General features: G+C 45.8%; 1 protein-coding gene across 12 annotated transcripts in view; it reads left to right on the top strand.

Moving 5' to 3' along the window:
- Positions 1–12,355, top strand: part of MYT1 (myelin transcription factor 1) — a 183,901-nt gene extending 171,546 nt beyond the window's left edge. For all 12 annotated transcript variants that reach the window (XM_077335862.1, XM_077335859.1, XM_077335867.1 and 9 more), the window contains 4 exons: positions 1,317–1,408; positions 3,215–3,318; positions 6,220–6,363; positions 7,903–12,355. In XM_077335862.1, the coding sequence (XP_077191977.1) occupies positions 1,317–1,408; positions 3,215–3,318; positions 6,220–6,363; positions 7,903–8,043 (481 nt within the window). In that variant the 3' untranslated portion in view covers positions 8,044–12,355. The remainder of the gene's footprint in view (positions 1–1,316; positions 1,409–3,214; positions 3,319–6,219; positions 6,364–7,902) is intronic.
- Positions 12,356–22,786: the final 10,431 nt, after the last annotated feature.

Here is a 22,786-nt window from a genome sequence, read left to right as displayed (position 1 = left end):
AATTCCTAAAGGATGCATAAAAATATACTGCTTATAGAGTCAGCTTTTGTTGGGGGGGGGGGGGGAAATACTGTCAGTGGGAAATGAGTTTATGACCGAAATAAAATAGCTGTTTTCTTTCGGTAATTTCCCCCCACTGAAAAAGAAAGGGGAAATAAAATTAAAAGTTAGAGAAACAGTGCTTTCTTCTCCCAGACAAAGAAAATGTTCCCCAAAGCTCTTGTCATCCCATTGTTTTTAGAACGTACGCAAATGCTTGCAAACACTAGAATGGAGAGGGGAAGAGAAAGGTCTGTAAAGTATTTTGAGCCCCCCCCCCTTCCAAAAAAAAAAACCCTGATGGAAAGCTTCCTCAAAACATCTGCGTTATTAAGATTGCTTTAAATTTCTCCTAGTTTCTATGGCTTGCATTTAAATGGGTTGGGTTGGTCTGTGTGTGTGTGTGTGTTAGGTGTCATCGAGTTGTTTCTGAGCTGTGAGAATCATATGAATGAACGTCCTCCAAAACGTCCTTTTGTCAACCACCTCTCTCTCCCCTGATCAGCTGTTTGGTAGCTCTGGAATGAGGCATTTAAAATGGACCTAGGTTATTTAAATAGACATCAGAGAGCTCAAAAATTCAGCTTTCCCAAATCAAGCCATACCCAAATCCCATACTGAACTTGGAAGGGAGATTTGGAAAATTCCAAATCAGGTTCAGGTCAATTTGGCCCAAACCCAATAATGACTGATTTGGGGGAGGACAAACCCTTAATTAGAGCCTCTTGTGGCACAGACTGGTAAGGCAGCAGACATGCAGTCTGAAAGTTCTGCCCATGAGGCTGGGAGTTCAATCCCAGCAGCCGGCTCAAGGTTGACTCAGCCTTCCGTCCTTCCGAGGTCGGTAAAATGAGTCCCCAGCTTGCTGCTGGGGGGTAAACGGTAATGACTGGGGAAGGCACTGGCAAACCACCCCGTATTGAGTCTGCCATGAAAACGCTGGAGGGCGTCACCCCGAGGGTCAGACATGACCTGGTGCTTGCACAGGGGGTACCTTTATCTTTTTAAACCCTTAATGGTGACATCTCCCAAGATTAAAGTATATAGATAAACTCAACCAATAAGATTTGTTTTCATGATGATATCGCTAGTGGGCAAAAATATCTTTTGTTTCTTTACTTCAAAATTTATAGCCCACCGTTTTCACAGGGACTCAATGAATGAAGAAGGGAATGTTGACTCAGAATTTCCAGAAAATAGAGAGTGATTTCTTTTCAACCCTGATTAATGTCTGGTTTGAGTTCTAATGATACTTCTGTTCCTTGGGTTTTTTTTAGCCTATCGGGGTGTCCAAGAGCTACTTTTGCTGGAAAAAAGGGCAAAATCTCAGGGGATGAAATTCTGAACACTAAATTCAAGACCAGCGATGGTAAGAGAATGCGATTTGTTGGCTAGTTTTGTAGCTCTGACGTATAAAAAAAAATCTAATATAACAACAGACAGAGCATATTACCCTTAGCTACATGGGTTAAGGTTATCATTATACCAAGAATTAGTCTGCCCATTAACATGGGCCTCACAAGCCGTGTTCTGTTTGCCCCTGCCTTCAGAGTGAGTGGGGTGGCAACTGGGCAATTTCAGTCACGGCACGTCCAGTCTGCTTGAAGACGGCCAGGGAACGGGGAGCTCCCCACCTCCTTAGGCAGCCCCTTCCACGGCTGAACTAGACTCCTAGAATCCTAGAGTGGGAAGGGGCCATGCAGGCCATCTAGTCCCTCCCCCTGCTCAGGGCAGGATCAGCCTCCAGCATCCAGGAGAAGGATCTGTCCAGCCGCTGCTTGAAGACCGCCAGTGAGGGGGAGCTCCCCACCTCCTTAGGCAGCCCATTCCACTGCTGAACATGTCCTTCTTATACTCTTCTGTTAATTACCCCCGAACCTGTTCATGGAGAGAAGCTGTATACAAATTAAATTATTATTATTAATAATAACAATAACAACAACTCCCTCATTCTCTAAGCATCCCTTGTTCTAATAACAAACCATCCATTAGCAAATTCGTCAGCCTGGCCTAGGGTTGTTGCCAACTCTAGGTTAGGAAAGATCTGGAGATTTGAGGGGTGGAGCCTGAAGAGTGCAGGATTTGGGGCGGGGGAGGACATAAAGAGCCTCTTGTGGCGCAGAGTGGTAAGGCATCTGTCTGAAAGTTCTGCCCATGAGGCTGGGAGTTCGATCCCAGCAGCTGGCTCAAGGTGGACTCAGCCTTCCATCCTTCCGAGGTCGGTCAAATGAGTACCCAGCTTGCTGGGGGGTAAACGGTAACGACTGGGGAAGGCACTGGCAAACCACCCCGTATTGAGTCTGCCATGAAAACGCTGGAGGGCGTCACCCCAAGGGTCAGACATGACTCGGTACTTGCACAGGGGATACCTTTACCTTTACCTTAGGGTATAATGCCTTAGAGCAGGGGTGGCCAAACTGTGGCTCTGCAGATGTCCGTGGACTACAGTTCCCATGAGCCCCTGCCAGACCACCCTCCCAAGCAACCATTTCCTCCAGGGGGACTGATCTTGGTCATTTGGAGATCATTTGCAATAGCAGGAGAACTCCAGGTCCTAGCCCAGATTGTTGTTGTTGTTAGGTGCAAAGTCGTGTCCGACCCATCGCGACCCCATGGACAATGATCCTCCAGGCCTTCCTGTCCTCTACCATTCCCCGGAGTCCATTTAAGTTCACACCCACTGCTTCAGTGACTCCATCCAGCCGCCTCATTCTCTGTCGTCCCCTTCTTCTTTTGCCCTCGATCGCTCCCAGCATGAGGCTCTTCTCCAGGGAGTCCTTCCTTCTCATGAGGTGGCCAGAGTATTTGAGTTTCATCTTCAGGATCTGGCCTTCTAAGGAGCAGGCAGGGCTGATCTCCTCTAGGACTGACCGGTTTGTTCGCCTTGCAGTCCAAGGGACTCGCAAGAGTCTTCTCCAGCACCAGAGTTCAAAAGCCTCAATTCTTTGATGCTCGGCCTTCCTTGTGGTCCAACTTTCACAGCCAGATAGAAGACCCATTTAAAACTTCCTCTCTTTAATCTTCACTGCATGGCCACTGTCGAAGCGTGAATGCCTGCAGCATCTAAAACCAGCTGCTAGGCCCAGTCTGACCTGTCATTTCCACCTGTTCTGGTTCTGCACACGTATCGGAGGAGAGAAAGTGTCTGAGACATGGCTCGGTTTTCTTCTTGCAGTTCTTGAGAATGACGAGGAAATTAAGCAGCTAAACAAAGAAATCAGCGAGCTTAACGAATCTAACACTGAGATGGAAGCTGCCATGGTGAAGCTACAGTCGCAGGTATGTATTGCTGGGTGGTGGGATTGACCTCTTTGGCTCTTGACCAATGACCAGGGCTGTTTCTGCACTTACCTTGTTTATTCCGTTGTGGATCCTGCTGAATTCAGATCAATTGATCTCTACCCCCCTCCCCCCATTGAAACGTGATCAGGGAAGCTCAGAAGTGCAGCAGGAGCCTCTTTCTTTTCTTGAAGGGGGCGGGGGAGAGGATTGGAGACAGCAGGGGGAATAAATCCAAGAGGCAAATCTCTGCCGAGAGAAGTCAGGGCTTTTGGAGCTTCTGCCGAGAGAAGTTAGGGCTTCCCCTTTAAGGGAAACCTTGCAGCCTGGGAACAAGGAAGCCTTTGAACTGATGCCCTGGCCAATCAGGGCTTTTCTACAGCGTTGGAGGCTCCAGGCAGCAAGTTCGTTCGGGACAAGCAGACAGCTGCAGACTTACTCATGCTGCTGTTTCATCCCTGCAAAATGGAACACAGTTGATTGAACACCCTTGCGAGGAGGGTTACCGTTGCTTTGCCTGACAATTATTTTATCAGCAAAACAGCGAGAGCCCGTGTGGTGTAGCGGTTAATGAGTGGCAGATTCTAATCTGAAGAGCTGGGTTTGATTCCCTACTTTTTCTCGTGCAGCCAGTTGGTTGTCCTTGAGCCTAGTCACAATTCTCTTAGAGCTGTCCCCACAGAGCAGTTCTCTTGGAGCCCTCTTAGCCCCACCTACCTCACAGGATGACTGTTGTGGGGAGAGGAAGGGAAAGGGGTTTGTAAGCTGCTTAAAAAAAACACCTCTTCTTCTTCATGCCCTTCTTCGTCTTCGTCTTCTTCTAGAGGAATAAATGAAATCATTGAGCTAGACCAGACCTTGCCTCAGTTGGACCGGCCCCATCTAGATCTCCTGCATCTCGAGTTAGATTCACTTCTCTACTTTCTGCAGGCTTCCACTGTCGGTCTTTTGGGGTTGGTAAACAACGATCGGAACCTCCCGGGACACCCGCAGCCCAGATGCAACTAAAAGAAATCAAGTCTTTATAGCGGTGTGCCTCCCTCCGGCAAACCCCCAGGCACAGGGCAAATAACATCTGCCATTTCAGGCATGCCAAAGTCCAAATTCATCCTGTGAGCAAAGTAACCCACCTCCAGCCCTACATCTCACAATATAAATGACACATTCCTGACAGTCAGAGGAGTTCCTCGGGGCGGGGAAAGCAGGCTTCCTCAGAAGGCAGTGGGCACTCCTCCTGTGGAGATTTCAAAGCTGAGGCTGGATGGCCTCTGATCCTGTGCCGAATCTATGACTTACTGTGAATTTGTGCAGAGAGGGAAAATGGGAAGAGATGAGCCACTGTTCAGCTCTCGTGACTCTTTCTTATACGTGCCTAGGGTCCATCCTGCACAGATAAGATAATGCACTTTCAGTGTGCTTTGGCAGCTGGATTTGCTTGTGCAGACCAGGAAAATCTACTTCTAAAGTGCATTATCCTAAGTGTTCAGAATAGGCTCAGGGTAATTGGGATCAGGAAGGAATTTTCCTCCCAACCAGTTTGGCTCAGGGATCCTGAAGGTTTTTTGCCTTCCTCTGGGCATATTGTAGGGGTCACTGGGGGAAGAAGAGGTGAGTTTCCTGCATTGTGCAGGGAGTTAGACTAGATGACCCTTGGGATCCCATCCAGCTCTGTTTCGGTGTTTCTCTGCAGCAGAGCCACCTTGGTGTCGTGGTTAAGAGTGGTAGACTCTAATGTGGAGAACTGGGTTTGATTCCCCACTTCTCCCCCACATGCAGCCTTTTAGGTGACCTTGGACTAGTCATGGTTTTCTCAGAGCTCTCTCAGCCTCACCTTCCTCACAGGGTGTCTGTTGTGGGGAGAGGAAGGGAAGGTGAATGGAAGCCGCTTTGAGACTCCTTTGGGTAGAGAAAAGCAGCATCTAAGAACCAATTCTTCTTCTTCTTCTTCAGTAATCTCAGGGCTCTCTCAGCCTCACCCACCTCACAGGGTGTCTGTTGTGGGGAGAGGAAGGGAAGGTGAATGGAAGCCGCTTTGAGACTCCTTCAGGTAGAGAAAAGCGGCATATAAGAACCAACTCTTCTTCAGTAATCTCAGGGCTCTTTCATCCTCTCCTCCCTCACGGGGTGTCTGTTGTGGGGAAGGGAAAGGGAAGGTGAATGGAAGCCACTTTGAAACTCCTTCGGGTAGAGAAAAGCAGCCTATAAGTACTAACTCTTCTTCTTCTTCAGTCATCTCAGGGCTCTCTCAGCCTCCCCTCCCTCACAGGGTGTCTGTTGTGGGGAGAGGAAAGGGAAGGTGACTGTAAGCTGCTTTGAGACTCCTTCGGGCAGTCAAAAGCAGGATATAAAAACCAACTCTTCTGCTTCTCTGCCTTGCAAACGACACCAACGCAGTCAAGCAATGGCAGAGAGTCTCATGTTTCGATGGTGTTGCCTTGTTCGGACACATGAAGATCAGTATTGCCTGCTCAGACTGGCAGCAGCTCTCGAAGGTGTCAAGCAAAAGCCTTCCGCATCACTTCCCATCTGATCCTTTTAACTAGAGAGGCTGAGAATCGAGAACGGTGACTGGTCACCCAAGGTTATCCAGCAGGCTTCATGGGGAGGAGGAGCGGGGAATCAAAGACCTGCCAGATACCACATGAAACCCTTGGTCCAGCATCTGTATTGTCTGCCGAGCCTGGCAGCTCTCCGGGGCCTCGGGCAAAGGTCTTTCACATCACCTACTACCAGGTCCATTTAACTGGAGACGCCAGTGATTGAATCCAAGTACTTCTGGAGATGTTCTGCTCCTCAGCCATGACCCGTCCCCTGTTTCTTTCCATTGGGGATGCTCGTGGAGTGCCCTTGGGGCGCCACCAACCATTCCCCCTCCTCATCCGCTCTGCTTCTTCCCTACAGATCTCAAGCATGGAGAAGAACCTCAAGAACATTGAGGAGGAGAACAAGATGATCGAGGAACAGAACGAAGCCCTATTCCTGGAGCTCTCAGGGCTGAGCCAGACTCTGATCCAAAGTCTCGCCAATATCCGCCTTCCACACATGGTGACCAGCTCATTTTCACGAGAGGGTTTGCACCTCACTAAAAGACACGAGAGAAACAAGCCAAAGAATCCTGGGCTAGGTTCCGAAGATCTGGTCCACCTAAGGTGGCCAGCTCTGGGTTAGGAAGTAGCTGGAGATTGTGAGGGTGGAGCCTGTGGGGGGCGGGTTTTTTAGAGGGGAGGGACCTCAGCAATCCATCCTTCTAAGCAGCTGTTTTCTCCGGAGGAACTGATCCTGGATGTCTGGAGGTCAGGTGTAATAGCAGGAGATCTCCAGATGCCACCTTGAGGTTGCCAGCCTTAGTTTAACCTGATCTCTCTAGCTGTCCCTTTAAGACTAATTTGATCTGGAACCTATGGCATTGTGCCCCACTGAGGCCTCTGCCCTCCCCAAATCTCCAGGGGTATCCCAGCCTGGATATGGCTGGCAACCCTCCCCCAACATTGCCCATTGGTAGAGAGCTCAACGAGATCTGAACATGCTGGAAAAATGAGAAGATTACAGTTATCTTACCGCTGTTGGGGGCTCTTGGCACTTCCACATGCTTGTGAATTTTTATGTTTTTGTTCAATTTGGGATTGGTACAGATATGACCGTTTCTGCACTGGGAACTTTGCTGCCCTAGCTCCCATGCAGGAGCATAAATCCGGGGCAGATGAGGTGCACTGGGCCCAATATTCCCCCGTGGAGGAACGAGGAAGAGGCAAGGCAACCTGCCCCAGCACAAACTCCAGTCTGCAGCCTGGCACAGAGCCTCCAGTGCAGAAACGGTATATCCGTGCTATGGTGAGAAAGTTGTTTGTTCTGATTTCTATGTAAACCACCCAGAGCCGTATGGAAGAGGCAGTATAAAATCTAAATAAATAAAAATAAAAATAGTCTAAGTGCTTGGGTCATAGATAGTCTTGCAGGCACACAACACCAAGGCTACTGCAGCACTTTAGGGTATGGGTTGGGTTATCACAACTAACGCATAGATGAGCCAAGACTTTATTAGCATGTCAAGTAACTGCTGGGAATGGGGTTGTCACTGTTGTGCTTAAGAACAGTGCTTAATTTGTCACTCTCTCAAGGAGGGGGAGAAAGTATGTTTCAATAAATGCTGTTGCATAAAGATCTAACAGACCATAGTGGTGCCGTGGAACTTGCCAGTACTTTCCCCAGAATCCACCAAATAGTTTTAGAAAGTGGGGGGGGCCAAGCGATACTTTGGCCCCCACAAGTCTTCAGACTGGCTGTTGGAGATTTGATTGGCTGGGCACATTTTTTAAAACATTGTTTTGGCAGCAGCTGCCTCCAAAGCCCAAGAATCTTCACCGTGTGACCAAAGGTTAACTGAGGCAGCCATTTTGTGCCTTGTAGTGCCTCCCAAAGCGGCCATTTTGCGTCCGCACCTGCCACGCTGTGTCAGAATTCCAAAGGAGTCCCGGAAGGTCGGGGACCCATAGATTAGAAATCAGAATTTTCTCTCTGCTTAGAATTAAGGTGTAGGTTTGTGCTTGACCCTTTTGTTTTCTCTTTGTTTCTCTTTGGATCCAGGAGCCAATCAGTGAGCAGAACTTTGACGCGTACGTCAACACCCTTACTGACATGTACACCAATCAGGAATGCTACCAGAATCCAGAGAACAAGGACCTCTTGGAAAGCATCAAACAGGCTATTAAAGGAATTCAGGTCTAATGACAATAGGACAAACACTTTAAAAAAAGAAAGAAAAAGAAACGCTAAAAATATGTTTAAAGTTACTGGAAGACTATAGAGGACCTTCACTCTGCTTATTCAGGTTTACAAGTTGAGAAACTTGTTGAATGAATGAATAAAAGGACCAAAATGTAACCCGAGAGGCCATTCACAAGGAGCAGAACTGGACTTCAAAAGTTCTTGTTCACCCAATGAGAGCTGTGTTATGTTTTAGCTGTTGTTGTTTTTTTTTTAACCCCACGGCAATGGGGGTCAAAGATGGGCTCGGTAGCCAGTGGAGGTAAAGAATCTTCACCAGCGGCTAGACTACTTGGCTAACAAAGAAGGCTCGGCAGTCATGTTAATCTAAGATTTTGAGGGCTTGCATCAACGACTGGACCCCGCCTGCGGTTATGGGCCCAGATCCCACGTGACTCCGTTCATGAGAAGCTGGTGCCGTCAAGCTCTCCGTCCGTCTAAATCTAAGTTGGGATCCTTATCCCAGTAAGGATCCCCACAGCTGCCGGACACAAGAAATCTCCCCAAGTATTACAGAGTAGCATTAATCTTTATTTTTCCAAAAGAGCAGCTCTAGATATCCAGTGGAAAGCGCAGTGTGGGGGGGGGGGGGGAGAAAAAAACTACAAAGGTTCTCAGGGAAGCTTTTTTGGAGTTTGCAGCTACAGTATTCCTTTGTCCGTCTCGAGAAAAAAAAAATAAAACCAAGAATAGCTATTAATGAACAGACCGATATTGGAACATTTCATACGGAAGAATTCTTCAGTGTATCATGGTCCAGTGTTCGCAAGTTTTTTGGAAAGTCCTTTGGCTGACTGGTCTGGTTCTGTTTGTCGTCGTGGTCATTGTTGAGTGGCACCGCGAGCATTTCAGACATCCATCCATGCCGGAGACATATTTAAGGTGCGATGAGGAACAAAAGGGGAATTAATTTTTGCAATGGACTTGACAGACACATACATTGCAACTTTTCTTAGGTTCTCAGCTCTTTCCCCACCCCCCACCCCTACATTTCTTTTTAAAAAGCTTAAGATGAAGTGGACCGTCATGCTACGGAAGCAGCCGTTGGGTGTAGATCTTCCAAAGAAGCACTTGGGGATTGGGGGTTGGGTTGGGTTTGATGACCCCGTCGGTAACATGTAGTCCGCTGTGCACTTATAGTAAAGCGAATGTCTCTTCTAAAATGAATATTTCAGCACCGCCTTCTCCGTGTTCGCAGAATTTGCTGAAAGGAGGTACGGGTTCTCGGGAGGTTGTAGGTACTGGCTAAGTACAGGATCCTTGTTGTAAGGAATCAGGAAAATTAATGTGTGGGTTCTTTTTTTTTAAAACCAGTTGTGCAAGATTAGCTATTGGAGGCTGTATGTGGTATTGTAGCCCTGTGACGGACTGGAGGAATTGTGGGTGGGAGATGGTGCCTCAGAAGCAACTCATAGCAACTCACACTTTACTGACTGACATAGGAATATCAGAAGGGCCCTGGTGGATCAGACCAATTGTCCATCTAAGTCCAGCATCCTGTCTCACACAGAGGCCAACCAGTTCATCTGGAAGGCCAGCAACAGAGTACAGAAGCCAAGGTCTTCATAAGAACATAAGAAAGGCCTTGCTGGATCAGACCAGGGGTCCATCTAGCCCAGCATCCTGTCTCACACGGAGGCCAACCAGTTCCTCTGGAAGGCGAACAACAGGGCAGAGAGGCTGAGGCCTTCATAAGAACATAAGAAAGGCCCTGCTGGATCAGACCAGTGGTCCATCTAGCCCAGCATCCTGTCTCACACAGAGGCCAACCAGTTCCTCTGGAGGGTCAACAACAGGGTGCAGAGGCTGAGGCCTTCTCCTGAGGTTGCCTCCTGGGTCCGGGATTCGGAGGATTAGTCCCTCTGCACGTGGAGGTTCCCTTCAATCACCATGGCCAATAGCCATTGATAGATTCCTCCTCCATGAATATATCTCATCCCCTTTTAAACTGGCCAGTCAGTTTTTCACCTCTTGGCCGAATCCACATCACATGAGAGGTCTCCAAGGCACCCTCATCTCCCTGACAACCGTCCGTGTCTCTTCCTGCAGCTTCTCCTCACTAACCGTAGTCCCAGCATCTTCGAAAGCCAGAAGATGCATTAGATAAACTTAACCTGTCAGAGTAGTAAAATGTCTTCTTCAGTCATCGGAATAGGGTTTTTTGTTTGTTTGTTATGCCGCTGAAACCCCTCCTCCTCTCAGCAATAATTGAATTTTTCACCAATGAATGCCTGATCGATTCTAAATCTGTGTTCAAGGTAGTCAGGACTGGTGCCGATCAGGCTTTTTCAATGTTAATTAGAAAGAAAGAAAGAAAGAAAGAAAGAAAGAAAGAAAGAAAGAAAGAAAGAAAGAAAGAAAGAAAGAAAGAAAGAAAGAAAGAAAGAAAGAAAGAAAGAAAGAAAGAAAGAAAGAAAGAAAGAAAGAAAGAAAGAAAGAAAGAAATCCTGTTTTTAGTGAAATCGAATGGTAAAAACCTAATGTTTCTGTAGAAACAGCAATTGATGGGCACCCCGGTAAGGTCTTCATTGAGAAAAAGCTTGCTGTGTATGTTTGAAATGGTATGTCTGGCCTGTTGGATCATGACAAGGGTTGCCAGCCTCCAGGTGGGACCTGGAGTTCCTCTGAAATGTCAAGTGATCTCCAGATCACATTCTGTCAGTTCCCTTAAAAGAAACGGCTTCTCTGGCATTATATCCCACTGAAATCCCTTCTCTTCTCAAACCTCAACTTCTCCAAGGCTCAACTTCCAAATTTCCAGGAATTTCCCAATCCAGAGTCGGTACCCGAAATACTGGCCAAGTTTTAATCCGGTCAGAAAAGTAGGGTTTTCTGAACGCACTTGTATATAATGAGGCTTTCCCACCTCGTAGAAACACCTGATTCCCATTCATCGTTTTTCTGTGCACTTCTGAATGTTGTTACAGCAAAATAATAATAATAATATAATAATAATAATTTTCAAAATGAAATTAAAGATGGAAGGGAATTCTTTGTAATGCAAATGAACATTCTGCCCAAAGGGTTTGCATTCTTAGATCTGACTGAATCAGAAAAATACACTTGCCATCTAATGAGTGGGAATGCCTTAAGAACCAAATCCTGCCTATGCACAGGCTACAAACTGAAGCCCTTGGAAGTCAACGAGAAAGCGCCCCCAACCGATGGAGCAGCTTGAGGAGTTGGGAGGGGTGACATGGGTAATTTTACTCAAATGTGTAACCTTGTTGTAGTCCCTGCGGTAGCTACCCATCTGAGTAAACTGACTTGTGTGCTAGAGATTCCTTCACTACTGAGCTCTTTGACTTGGCCTACCTATATAAACCATGAAAGGTGCAAAAAACAAAACAAAACAAAAAAAGAACGAAAGGGGGTGGGGAATATATCAGAAGTATTGCTTACAGTGTGTAAATAGAGTCCAATTTGGTGACGATTTCAACTAATTTAGTATTTAAGAGTAGAGAAAATTGCACTTCCTTAAAAGAAAAAAAGAAGGATTCGAGATAAAGTAGTTAGAGGACGTATCCTGTAAAATTATTTAAGGGTGCATCCCAATATATATACCTTGAGTGGTGGAACCACTGTAGAAATGTGTGTTGTTCATCTATACAATCTCCTCCCCAGGACAGAGCTCAGGAGAAAATTGGTTCTTCCAGTAGTCAGCAGAAACCAATTAGGCATAGTACTGATTGGCTGAAGCCTGTGACATCATGATTCCACCTCCTTCCCAAGAGCACCTTGTCAGTTTTTAAAAATGAAACTTTTTTAAAAAGGCAATGAACAAACTTGCAAACAGTGTTTTAAAGTGTGGGGGGTTTAAAGCTCACCTGAACCATGTAGGAATGTGCAAGACCTAATTAGAATTTATATTGCTGTCAAAAGCATTGCAAATTTGGGGGAGGCCAAGCAGAGTAAAAGAATTATGGTGAATTCCTCGTTTTAAGGGACATCTGTATGCACCTGACTTTGGAGGAGATCAGAGGTCATTTAGACTCACAACACCTTATGTTTACTTTTGACTCTTTATTTAATCTTTTAATTTATTGAATTGATTCTTCTGTTGAAGCTGGACATCACATCATGAAAAAGAAAAGGAGTTTTTAGAAGGGGGAAAAGAAATCCCTGAAAGACAACTTTTTGATCCATAAAACAAAACAAAAAAATATTCCCTCTAAATAAGAAAGAAAAATTTTAGAAAATCTAACTTTTGCTTGAAATTTTGATGCAACCGAGTTATTTTTTATATATTTTTGTTATTTATTCTTTTAACAGTGGGGATTTTTTTAAAGATATTTTATAACTGAAGCGCTTTTTTAAGAAAAAAAAAGGTTTTTTTTGGTTTTGATTTTATTTCGGGTGGGGACATAACGCAGAAAGAGAGAGAGAGAGAGAGATTCCTTTTCCTTGTTTGTTGCTTTTCTCTTATTTATTTTATTAATTTTTTTTGTTTCCTTTTGTCTTCTTGGCGTTCCTATTGTTTCAGGCACTGATAACGGTAAAGAAAATTTAAAAACCTGTAATTTATTATTTATTTAATATTTAAATTAAACAAAAAAAATTGATCTGTGCTCTTGTTGTATATTTATTTTGTCATGTTCTGTGTGTCAGTTATGTGATGACTGAGTACTTGTTTATGTGAAGGAATACTGTTCATATTTAAATAATAAAGAAACACATTGGGAAAAAAGAAGATGGCGGCCTATACGTTCTTTCTGGGTGAAAGAGGTCTTCTCCTTTGGAGGTGTGGTCCACATGGACGGCTTCCCTCTTATATCTTTGCACGGTTGCCTGTGACATTTGTTTATATATCTCTGTTCTCCCTACAGTTGGGAATCAAAGCAGCTTAGAATATTGTTTTCAAGCTGGAGAGCTTGGTGTAGTGGTTAGGAGCGCGGACTTCTATTCTAGCAAGCCAGATTTGATTCCATGCTCCCCCACATGCAGCCAGCTGGGTGACCTTAGCCTAGTCACAACACTGATAAAGCTGTTCTGACCGAGGAGTAATATCCAGGCTCTCTCACCCTCCCCTCCCTCACACGGTGTCTGTTGTGGGGAGAGGAAAGGGAAGGCGGATGCAAGCCGCTTTGAGACTCCTTTGGGTAGAGAAAAGCAGCATATAAGAACCAACTCTTCTTTTTCTTCAGAGATATCAGGGTTCTCTCAGCCTCACCTCCCTCACAGGGTGTCTGTTGTGGGGAGAGGAAGGGAAGGTGATTGTAAGCCACTTTGCGACTCCTTCAGGTAGAGAAAAGCGGCATATAAGAACCAACTCTTCTTTTTCTTCCATTTTCTCACAGCAACCCTGTTAGATAGGTCAGGTTGTTATCAGAATTTGACCTGCCTCCTCAATTATGATGGAGAAATTAGCAATTCTAGGAGTCAGATAGCAATGCAAGAGGGGGTAACAAGCAGGTTTTTCCACCAGGGTGGGCAGAGTATTTGGTCAAAAATCTTAGACAGAGGCAGTTCTTTAAAATTAAAGCGTTATTTAAAATTAAAAAGAGTTATTGAAAACAAAACTCCTGAATACATACACCTGATTAGACTGAACTCAAAAATTCACAAGAAATCAAAAAGCGGTGATTAACATGATAGAGGGTGATAATGGGTCAAAGAAAAGGTATATTTAACGTCCGACATGAAGAGACATCCTAAGTGTCAGGAGTCCACCTACAAGTGGAAACCAGAACATGAGAATGAAAATGGTAGGTTTCTAGTATATTTTTATAGCCAGTTTTTTATCTGGCATTGGACAGGGTGCAGAGGCTCTGAGACAATCTCCAGGGATTTCCGAACTGGGAGCTGACATCCATAGGACAAATCCAATTCATGAAAACATAACCAGTTCAGAAATGAGGTGAGGTGTTATTCTTTTTTTAATACAATGTTTTATTTTTTCAGAAAAGAAAAAGACACTACATAGAAAAGAGAAAAGCACTGCATAGTAAATTCGCAGAACTCTGAATCTTAAGCTGACATCTCACAATATATCTTATATATTTCCCACCTCTTACCTCATCAGTACTACCACAGAGTACGTATTGTATTTTCTCCCCAAGTTTACATATTTCCTTCATTTATGCACACTTTGTATAAATCAATTATTTCTTTCCATCTCATTTTGTCAATCAATATAATCTAATACTGGACTCCATTTTCTATTAAAATCTGATAGTACTTCTGGTGTGCATCAAATACGTTCAGTTTTGCTTTTGACCCATATTCCATCAATTTATTTAACCAATCTGTAAGGTCTGGTAAAGATTCTTTTTTCCATCCTGAGGCATATGAGATCCTGGCAGCTGTTACCGTATATTTAACAAGTTCACTGTACATTTTAATACTGTATGGCACTATATTTAATAACATACATTTTGGATCCATTGCAAAACTAATTTTCAGTACTTTTTGCATTTTATCATGAATCATAATCCAATATTTCCTTTCCCTCTGACACGTCCACCACATATGATAAAATAATGAACCATAGAATCATAGAGTTGGAAGGGGCCATACAGGCCATCTAGTCCAACCCCCTGCTCTATGCAGGATCAGCCCTAAGCATCCTAAAGCATCCAAGAAAAGTGTGCATCCAACCTTTGCTTGAAGACTGCCAGTGAGGGGGAGCTCACCACCTCCTTAGGCAGCCTATTCCACTGCTAACTACTCTGACTGTGAACTTTTTTTCCTGATATCTAACCTATATCGTTGTACTTGAAGTTTAAACCCATTACTGCGTGTCCTCTCCTCTGCAGCCAACAGAAACAGCATCCTGCCCTCCTTCGACAACCTTTCAAATACTTAAAGAGGGCTATCATGTCCCCTCTCAACCTCCTTTTCTCCAGGCTGAACATTCCCAAGTCCCTCAACCTATCTTCATAGGGCTTGGTCCCTTGGCCCCAGATCATGTTCATCGCTCTCCTCTGTACCCTTTCAATTTTATCTACGTCCTTCTTGAAGTGAGGCCTCCAGAACTGCACACAGTATTCCAGGTGTGGTCTGACCAGTGCCGTATACTATGACATCTTGTGATTTTGCTGTGATGCCCCTGTTGATACAGCCCAAAATGGCATTCGCCTTTTTTACCGCTGCATCACAGTGCCTGCTCATGTTTAGTTTACAATCCACAAGTACCCCAAGGTCTCGTTCACACACAGTGCTACCTTGAAGCGTATCCCCCATCCAGTAGGCATGCTTTTCATTTTTCTGACCCAGATGCAGAACTTTACACTTATCTTTATTAAATTGCATCTTGTTCTCATTTGCATTCATTTCATAATATTTCCAACACTTCCAATTAGAACTCTTATTAACCTTTATTATCTCTTGGGTGACGTAAACTGTAAATGATACTGGAGTTCTGTGATCAGAATTTCAGACATAATAATAATAAAAATATTTCTTTTTGGATCCTGTCCTTCCTAGATATTATAGCTCAAGATGGGCAACAAGGAAGTTAAAACAATACTTTAAAAACAGTTGTAAATGTTAAAACAGCAGCATTTATACCGGTCCTATTCAGTCCTACTGGGACAATTCCAGGTCTTTACTGGAAAGGCAGATCTCTTTTCAGCAGTGAGGCCAGTTCTTCTTGATATTCTGTCTTACCGGCCCTGCAGAACTGATTAGGATCCTGCAGGGCCCAGTTCTGTTTTGGCAGAACATTCTGCCAGGCTGGGGCCAAGGCCTTAGTCTTCATCAAGGCCAGCCTCATCTCTTTGGGGCCAGGAATCCTAAGCGGGTTTTGGTCAGTTCACCTCAATACTCTTAGGGTGGCATAGTGGGAGAGGCAGATCCATAGATATGCCAGTCCCTAGCCTGATCCAATCTCCTATCTGGTGCCAATGCAGTTTGGAGAGCACTGGTGTTCTATGTGCTCTCCATTTACAACTAGTTGGATTTCCTGGAGCAGTCTCAAGGGAAGCCTTGTATAGAGCAAGTTGCAGAAGTCTAGTCTACAGATGACTGTTGACGGGATCACCATGGCTAGGTCCATGGAAAGAGAGGCATCCAGAATCCAATCCAGGCATCACGCTAAATATAATCGCACCTCTCTTCCGCCTGTCAATCAAGCCAGGCGGCCAATCCCCTTTATCAACGTTTTAAAGGGCCCGCGATGCCCGCTAATTTTTTAAAAATTAAATTATTCTCCATTGAAACACCTATGTATCTAATCATAGATGCATAGTGCTTTTTTTTATTGCCACCCCTGATGGAATCACAAGTCTTGATACTTTAAAAAAAGTCTCGTTCCAGATTTTTTTGGGGGGTGGGGGGGTAGAGAGGCATGCTTTGTGTGACTACTTTTAGGAAAAAATAATTTTTGGCTTTGCCTGCACGCTTTTACACCTATTCATTGCTCCAGGCAGTTCGTTAAAAAAAAAAAACGTCCCTGGAAGAAGGGAGAGGGAGGCAGGTGTGGAGACAGGACACTGGAGGCGGAGATAGTGCTTCTTCGCTTCCATACCTTTGCTGGGCTGCTGGTTGCTCTCCATTAGATAATGCTGCATATGTTGGTGAATCCACTTTTTGGGATTCACCAACTAGCACTTTAAAATGGAGGATATAGCTGGTCATTTACTGCCCAGACACTGCATGTTGGCAACATCATATGGAGGGGCCAAAATAGAACAACAACAAAAGGTAAGTGTTTCACTACTTTTAACGGGTATGTAAATCCCACATGTCTAACCACCACGTTCTTTGTCAGCCTGGTTTCCTTTTTCCTAGCATCATTGCTCTCTCCACTGAGTTGGATCGCATGATATGGCCAAAGCAAGTGAGAGTTTTGTGCTTTTGCATTCCGGTGATACATCAGGCTTTATGCGCTCTGGTATTTCCATGTTCATGACTTTTGCTCTCCATGGAACCCGCAGAAGACAACGCCAGAGCTCCAAACAAACCAACTCTCCTCCTGTCCGATTTCTTCATTGTCCAACTTTCACTGCCATAAGTGTCTCCTGGAAATAGGAGCGATCGAACTCATCTCCGTTTGGTGATCGGGCTTATGTCCTTCCTTTCCCAGGCTTGGTTCAAGCTCGTTGTTGCTGAGCAACCCAGAACAATTTGGTGTTTAATTTCCATACTGCAACCACCACTCTGATCCATTGGTGATCCAAGAAGAAATGAATTCTTGAACGTATTCGGTCTCTTCACCATCATTAGCTATCGCGACATGTCTGTTTTTTGCAACCGTCATTGTTTTTGTCTATTTAATGTTTAAGAAAAGTCAGTTGAGAAAGTTATGTCAGATCTCCACACTACAGACATCAGTTCCCCTGGAGAAAAATGGCCACTTTTGTCATTTCACCCCACTGAGGTTCCTCCTGGACCTCCTGGGCCATCTAGTCCAACCCCCTGCACTATGCAGGACACTCACAACCCTATTGCTCATCCACTGTAACCTGCCACCCCCTTGAACCTTCACAGAATCAGCCTCTCTGTCAGATGGCTATCCAGCCTCTGCTTAAAAATCTCCAAAGATGGAGAACCAACCAAAGATGGAGAACCCACCACCTCCCGAGGAAGCCTGTTCCACTGAGAAACCGCTCTGTCAGGAACTTCTTCCGGATGTTTAGATGGAATTTCTTTTGCATTAAATTCCATCCCATTGGTTCTGGTCTGTCCCTCTGGGGCAAGAGAGAACAATTCTGCTCCATCCTCTCTATGGTAGCCTTTTAAATACCTGAAGATGGTCATCAAATCCCCTCTCAATTCTCCCTATACCCTTCTCCCCATTTCCACGTCTCTCCCTATCTTGTGGAAGTCAAGCGAGAGATGGATACATTTTCGAAAGGATCTCGTGCCAATCCCCCCCAAACAAAGCAAAATGCTTTGGGCTGATCCTGCGTTGAGTAGGGGGTTGGACTAGAAGAAGAAGAAGAAGAAGAGTTGGTTCTTATATGCCGCTTTTCCCTACCCGAAGGAGGCTCAAAGCGGCTTACAGTCGCCTTCACATTCCTCTCCCCACAACAGACACCCTGTGGGGTGGGTGAGGCTGAGAGAGCCCTGATATCACTGCTCGGTCAGAACAATTTTATCAGTGCCGTGGCGAGCCCAAGGTCACCCAGCTGGATGCATGTGGGGGAGCGCAGAATCGAACCCGGCATGCCAGATTAGAAGTCCGCACTCCTAACCACTACACCAAACTGGCTCTCATACTAGATGGCCTGTATGGCCCCTTCCAACTCTATGATGCTATGATTCTATGATTCTATAGCCTTTCATTTCCCAAAGATCCCATTGACTATCAACGCAGCCTCCTGGAATTGAAAACCATCCTCTTAGCGTTCGAGTGCTTTAGAATATTTATCGGCGGGTTTTGAGAATCGAAGCGGTGCCGTGTCAAGGAGGAGGCATTGAATCTCTTTACCCCAAAAAAAAACACACACACACGAAACAAAAGCCTTCCAACGGAGCACATTGCGCAAATATAAAACAGAGCCGACTGTTCGCCGAGCCAGGCGTAGTTTGCTCGTTTGGATTTTTAAACGTCCTTAGCCCTTCAACGAACCCCACTCTAGGCCTACGAGGAGCCATTCATTCCAGTGCGCCAATTCCTGAGAGAGGCTCTCTTTAGTGCGCTCCAAGATTTTGATGGAATTAAGACTGGGGCGGGGGGGGAGGGAGGGAGGGACGGCTGCCTGTTTGTTTTTATGGGCATCGATAAAAACCCAAGCGCATTTACGAGTGTGTCCCTTTCCTTTGTTTTCGAATTGTTTTTATGGAAAGAGACATCTCGTCGAAGGCCGAATTGGCAGAAACTTTGGGAGAACGGTCTAGATGCTGGGAAGACTCTGTGTGCAACTCTTTGGGCCATTTTAGAAGAAGAAGAAGAAGAAGAAGAAGAAGAAGAAGAAGAAGAAGAAGAAGAAGAAGAAGAAGAAGAAGAAGAAGAAGAAGAAGAAGAAGAAGAAGAAGAAGAAGAAGAAGAAGAAGAAGAAGAAGAAGAAGAAGAAGAAGAAGAAGAAGAAGAAGAAGAAGAAGAAGAAGAAGAAGAAGAAGAAGAAGAAGAAGAAGAAGAAGAAGAAGAAGAAGAAGAAGAAGAAGAAGAAGAAGAAGAAGAAGAAGAAGAAGAAGAAGAAGAAGAAGAAGAAGAAGAAGAAGAAGAAGAGTTGGTTCTTATATGCCGCTTTCCCCTACCCAAAGGAGGCTCAAAGCGGCTTACAGTCGCCTTCCCTTTCCTCTCCCCACAACAGACACCCTGTGGGGTTGGGTGAGGCTGAGAGAACCCTGATATCACTGCCCGGTCCGAATAGTTTTATCAGAGCCATGGGGAGCCCAAGGTCACCCAGCTGGCTGCATGTGGGGGAGCGCAGATACAAACCCGGCTTGCCAGATTAGAAGTCCGCACTCCTAACCACTACACCAAATTGGCTCTTTAGGGGAGCCTTCACAAAGGAGGGGAGCATAGGCCTGGTTGCCATGTCAACCAGGCCTGCAGAATGAGAGCGCTGAGTGGGTCCTGGGTATTCTTTGACCAAATCTGGCACCCCCAGAACACACCGAGATATTGGCGGAGAAACCATCAGCAGGTAGAGTTGCCGACACTATGCTGGCCAATTCTTGGAGTTTTGGGAGTGAAGCCTGGTGGGGCAAAGGTTTGGGGAGGGACTTCATCCTAGTATAATGCCAAAACGTCTACCCTCCAAAGCAGTCTTATTCATCCAGAGGAATTGATCTCTGTAGTCTGGAGATCAGTGGTAATTCCAGAAGATCTCCAGACCCTGCCCCGAGGCTGGCAACTCCACCCGCAGGAGAAGGCATGAGAAAAAGCCAGGCCTATGAGCTCATGTCCTTTGTCCCCAAAGGATTCACAAATGGCTCTCTGGAGAATTGTAATGCATTGCTGCTGTATCATTGCAAGCATTGTATCTTTTAGGATAGAGTTTTCCAACCATGATGCCGAGGTATCATATGATACTGCGAAGGCCCCTCATTGATACCACAGCCTGGAGGGCTTTCAAAATGGCGGATGGAGTGAGCCCTCCGCTCTGTTAAAGAACATTTATTTAAAAACTAAATAATTCTACTCTGATTTATGCAGCTTGATCCTCCCCCTCGTACAGTGACCAAGTATGGGGCTGGAGAGGGTGGGAAAGGGAGGGCCTCTGGCTTCCCGGGCCTGCTGACATCACTTCCTGGCACCGCAAAGCCTGAAAAATGTTTCAGCAGTACCTCCATAGAGTCAAAAGGTTGATAAGGGCTATTTTAGGGCTATCTTTCAGTCAGTCTGTCTGTATTTATTTGTTTATTAGTTTACTGATTGGATTTATAGACCACTGCTCCTGGACCAGCAGCGGCCTACAAATCCAGTTAATAAATAACATAATAAATAAATACAACTCTCAAATTGTAAGAGAGGTCAAATATCCTGGGCAGAAAGAAGACCTGTAAAGGCTCTAAACCAGGGGTCCCCAACCTTTTGGCACATGGGGGCCCCATTAGCGCGTCCACTGCCTAAAGAGGGCAACATCTTAAACCAAAATGTAACAAAATCATCAACCTACTGAGGGTGATAGCAGCAGACAAGCAGGTTGGAGGGCTGCACAAAAAGAGGACGGGGGCTGCATACAGCCCGCAGGCCTCAGGTTGGGGACCCTGCTCTAAACGAACAGATGCATAGGACCCCTGATTTGCTAGGGCCATTGTGTGATCCTTTACTAGCTAGGATCACTGTGTGATCCCTGAATGGCTAGGACTGCCACCTCCAGATAGCCATTTTCTCCAGGGGGACTGATCTCAGTCGTCCGGAGATCGGTTGTTAACACTAGGAGTTCTTCAGGGCCCGCCAGGAGGTTGGAGACCTGATGATTTCCTGGATTCCCTTCTGGAAGGAACGGGCCCAGGCAGGAACTAAAGAATACATCAGCTGTCAAAAGTATCCACCAACGGCTTAAAGGAAGAGTTCTCTCCCCAGAGAAACATTTCAGTCCTTTCCTTATATATGTGGCCACAGGCCTAATCTAATTGCATACATCCCGGGGAGAGATTTTGCATCGCCAATCAGGAGGCTGTTTTCTGGCGTCCACGGCGGCAGCCCAGGAGGGGCATGTTGTAACTCGTCCTTCCTTAATAATTGAACACTTAGGTTGTATATGTCAAACAGCAGTTCGGGGAGCCGTAATTTCGCGACGCCGTCTACGCGAAACGGGCTGCCTTTATCACAGGGGAGGGAATTGAATGGGTCTAAGATGGCACCGTGTACGCTCGGAGGAGCTGTGAGGTTTCTTCTAATCTCCTTTCGGGGGAAACGGGCGGAGAGAGAGTCTCTCGTGCTTCAAAAGTGCCGCGATGCAACTCGCCTGCTCCCAGCGCCCCAAATTTACAATTGTTAAGGAAAACATTAAGCATAATCGCTGGAAGCAAACACTGTTTGTGGAATTGCCCTGTTGTTAGCCATTCAGTCGCGTCTGACTTTGGACTTTTGACGATCCTACGGCTCAACTGTGACCATGTTTTTCGATCTTGCTTCTTTTAGTTGTACGATGTTCTGGCCTGTGGCCATTTTGATCGTATCTAACCAGCGCATTCTTTGTCGGCCTGGTTTCGTAGGGACCTCCTGGTTCATCTAGTCCAACCCCCTGCACAGTGCAGGACACTCACATCCCTATCGCTCATCCACTGTCACCTGCCACCCCTTTGAGCCTTCCCGGAATCAGCCTCTCCGTCAGATGGCTCTCCCACCTCTGTTTAAACATTTCCAAAGATGGAGAACCCACCACCTCCCGAGGAAGCTACTGAGAAACTGCTCTAACTGTCAGGAACTTCTTCCGGATGTTTAGACGGAATTTAGAATCATAGAATCATTGAGTTGGAAGGGACCTCCTGGGTCATCTAGTCCAACCCCCTGAACTATGCAGGATACTCACAACCCTATCACTCACCCACTAAAACCTGCCACTCCCTAGAACCTTCATAGAATCAGCCTCTCTGTCAGATGGCTATCCAGCCTCTGTTTAAAATCTCCAAAGATGGAGAACCCACCACCTCCTGAGGAAACCTACTGAGGAACCGCTCTAACTGTCAGGAACTTCTTCCGGATGTTTAGACGGAATTTCTTTTGCATCCATTTCATCCCACTGGATCTGATCCATCTGGGGCAAGAGAGAACAACTCTATCCTCTCTATTAATCTTCCTGTAGCAATAGAAAAGAGTACTTGCCCAATAGCACTTTAAAGTATCCCCTTCAGATCTCCCAAGGACCTCCAGGGGTCCATGGACCCCTCTTTGGGAATCCCTGCTTTAGCCACTTCACCACACTGGATCTCAAGAACCAGGGGGGAGCAGCGGAGGGCGGCCTAGAACCCGGGAAGGTCACAGTGCAGGTGTATGTGCTAGCACCCGTATTTCTTTGCCTCTAACAGACTGATGATAAGTTCCATTCCAATGTATCTGAAAAAGTGTACATGCACACAAAAGCTTACATCTTGATAAAATTGTGTTGGTCTTAAAGGTGCAACTCTGGACTCAAACTTGGTTTGGCTGCTGTGTAACTCCCAGTCACCTGGGCAAGAGCGACACCTGGTGGCGCCAAAAAGGCCTTGCCCGGAACAACCCCGTAACAGGTGGCCTTTCAGTTGGCTAGAAGAACAACACAGGAAGGGTGGGGCAGAATCCTGGAAGGGCCTCTGTGCTCAACAGTGGCACAACAGGCAGAAATTCAACAGGTGTGTTTTAAGCACCCGCCATATTTCCTGCCCG

The sequence above is a fragment of the Paroedura picta genome, chromosome 4 (assembly GCF_049243985.1).
Source record: "Paroedura picta isolate Pp20150507F chromosome 4, Ppicta_v3.0, whole genome shotgun sequence".
NCBI classification, from domain to species: Eukaryota; Metazoa; Chordata; class Lepidosauria; order Squamata; family Gekkonidae; genus Paroedura; species Paroedura picta.
This window is presented reverse-complemented; position numbering and strand designations above follow the sequence as displayed.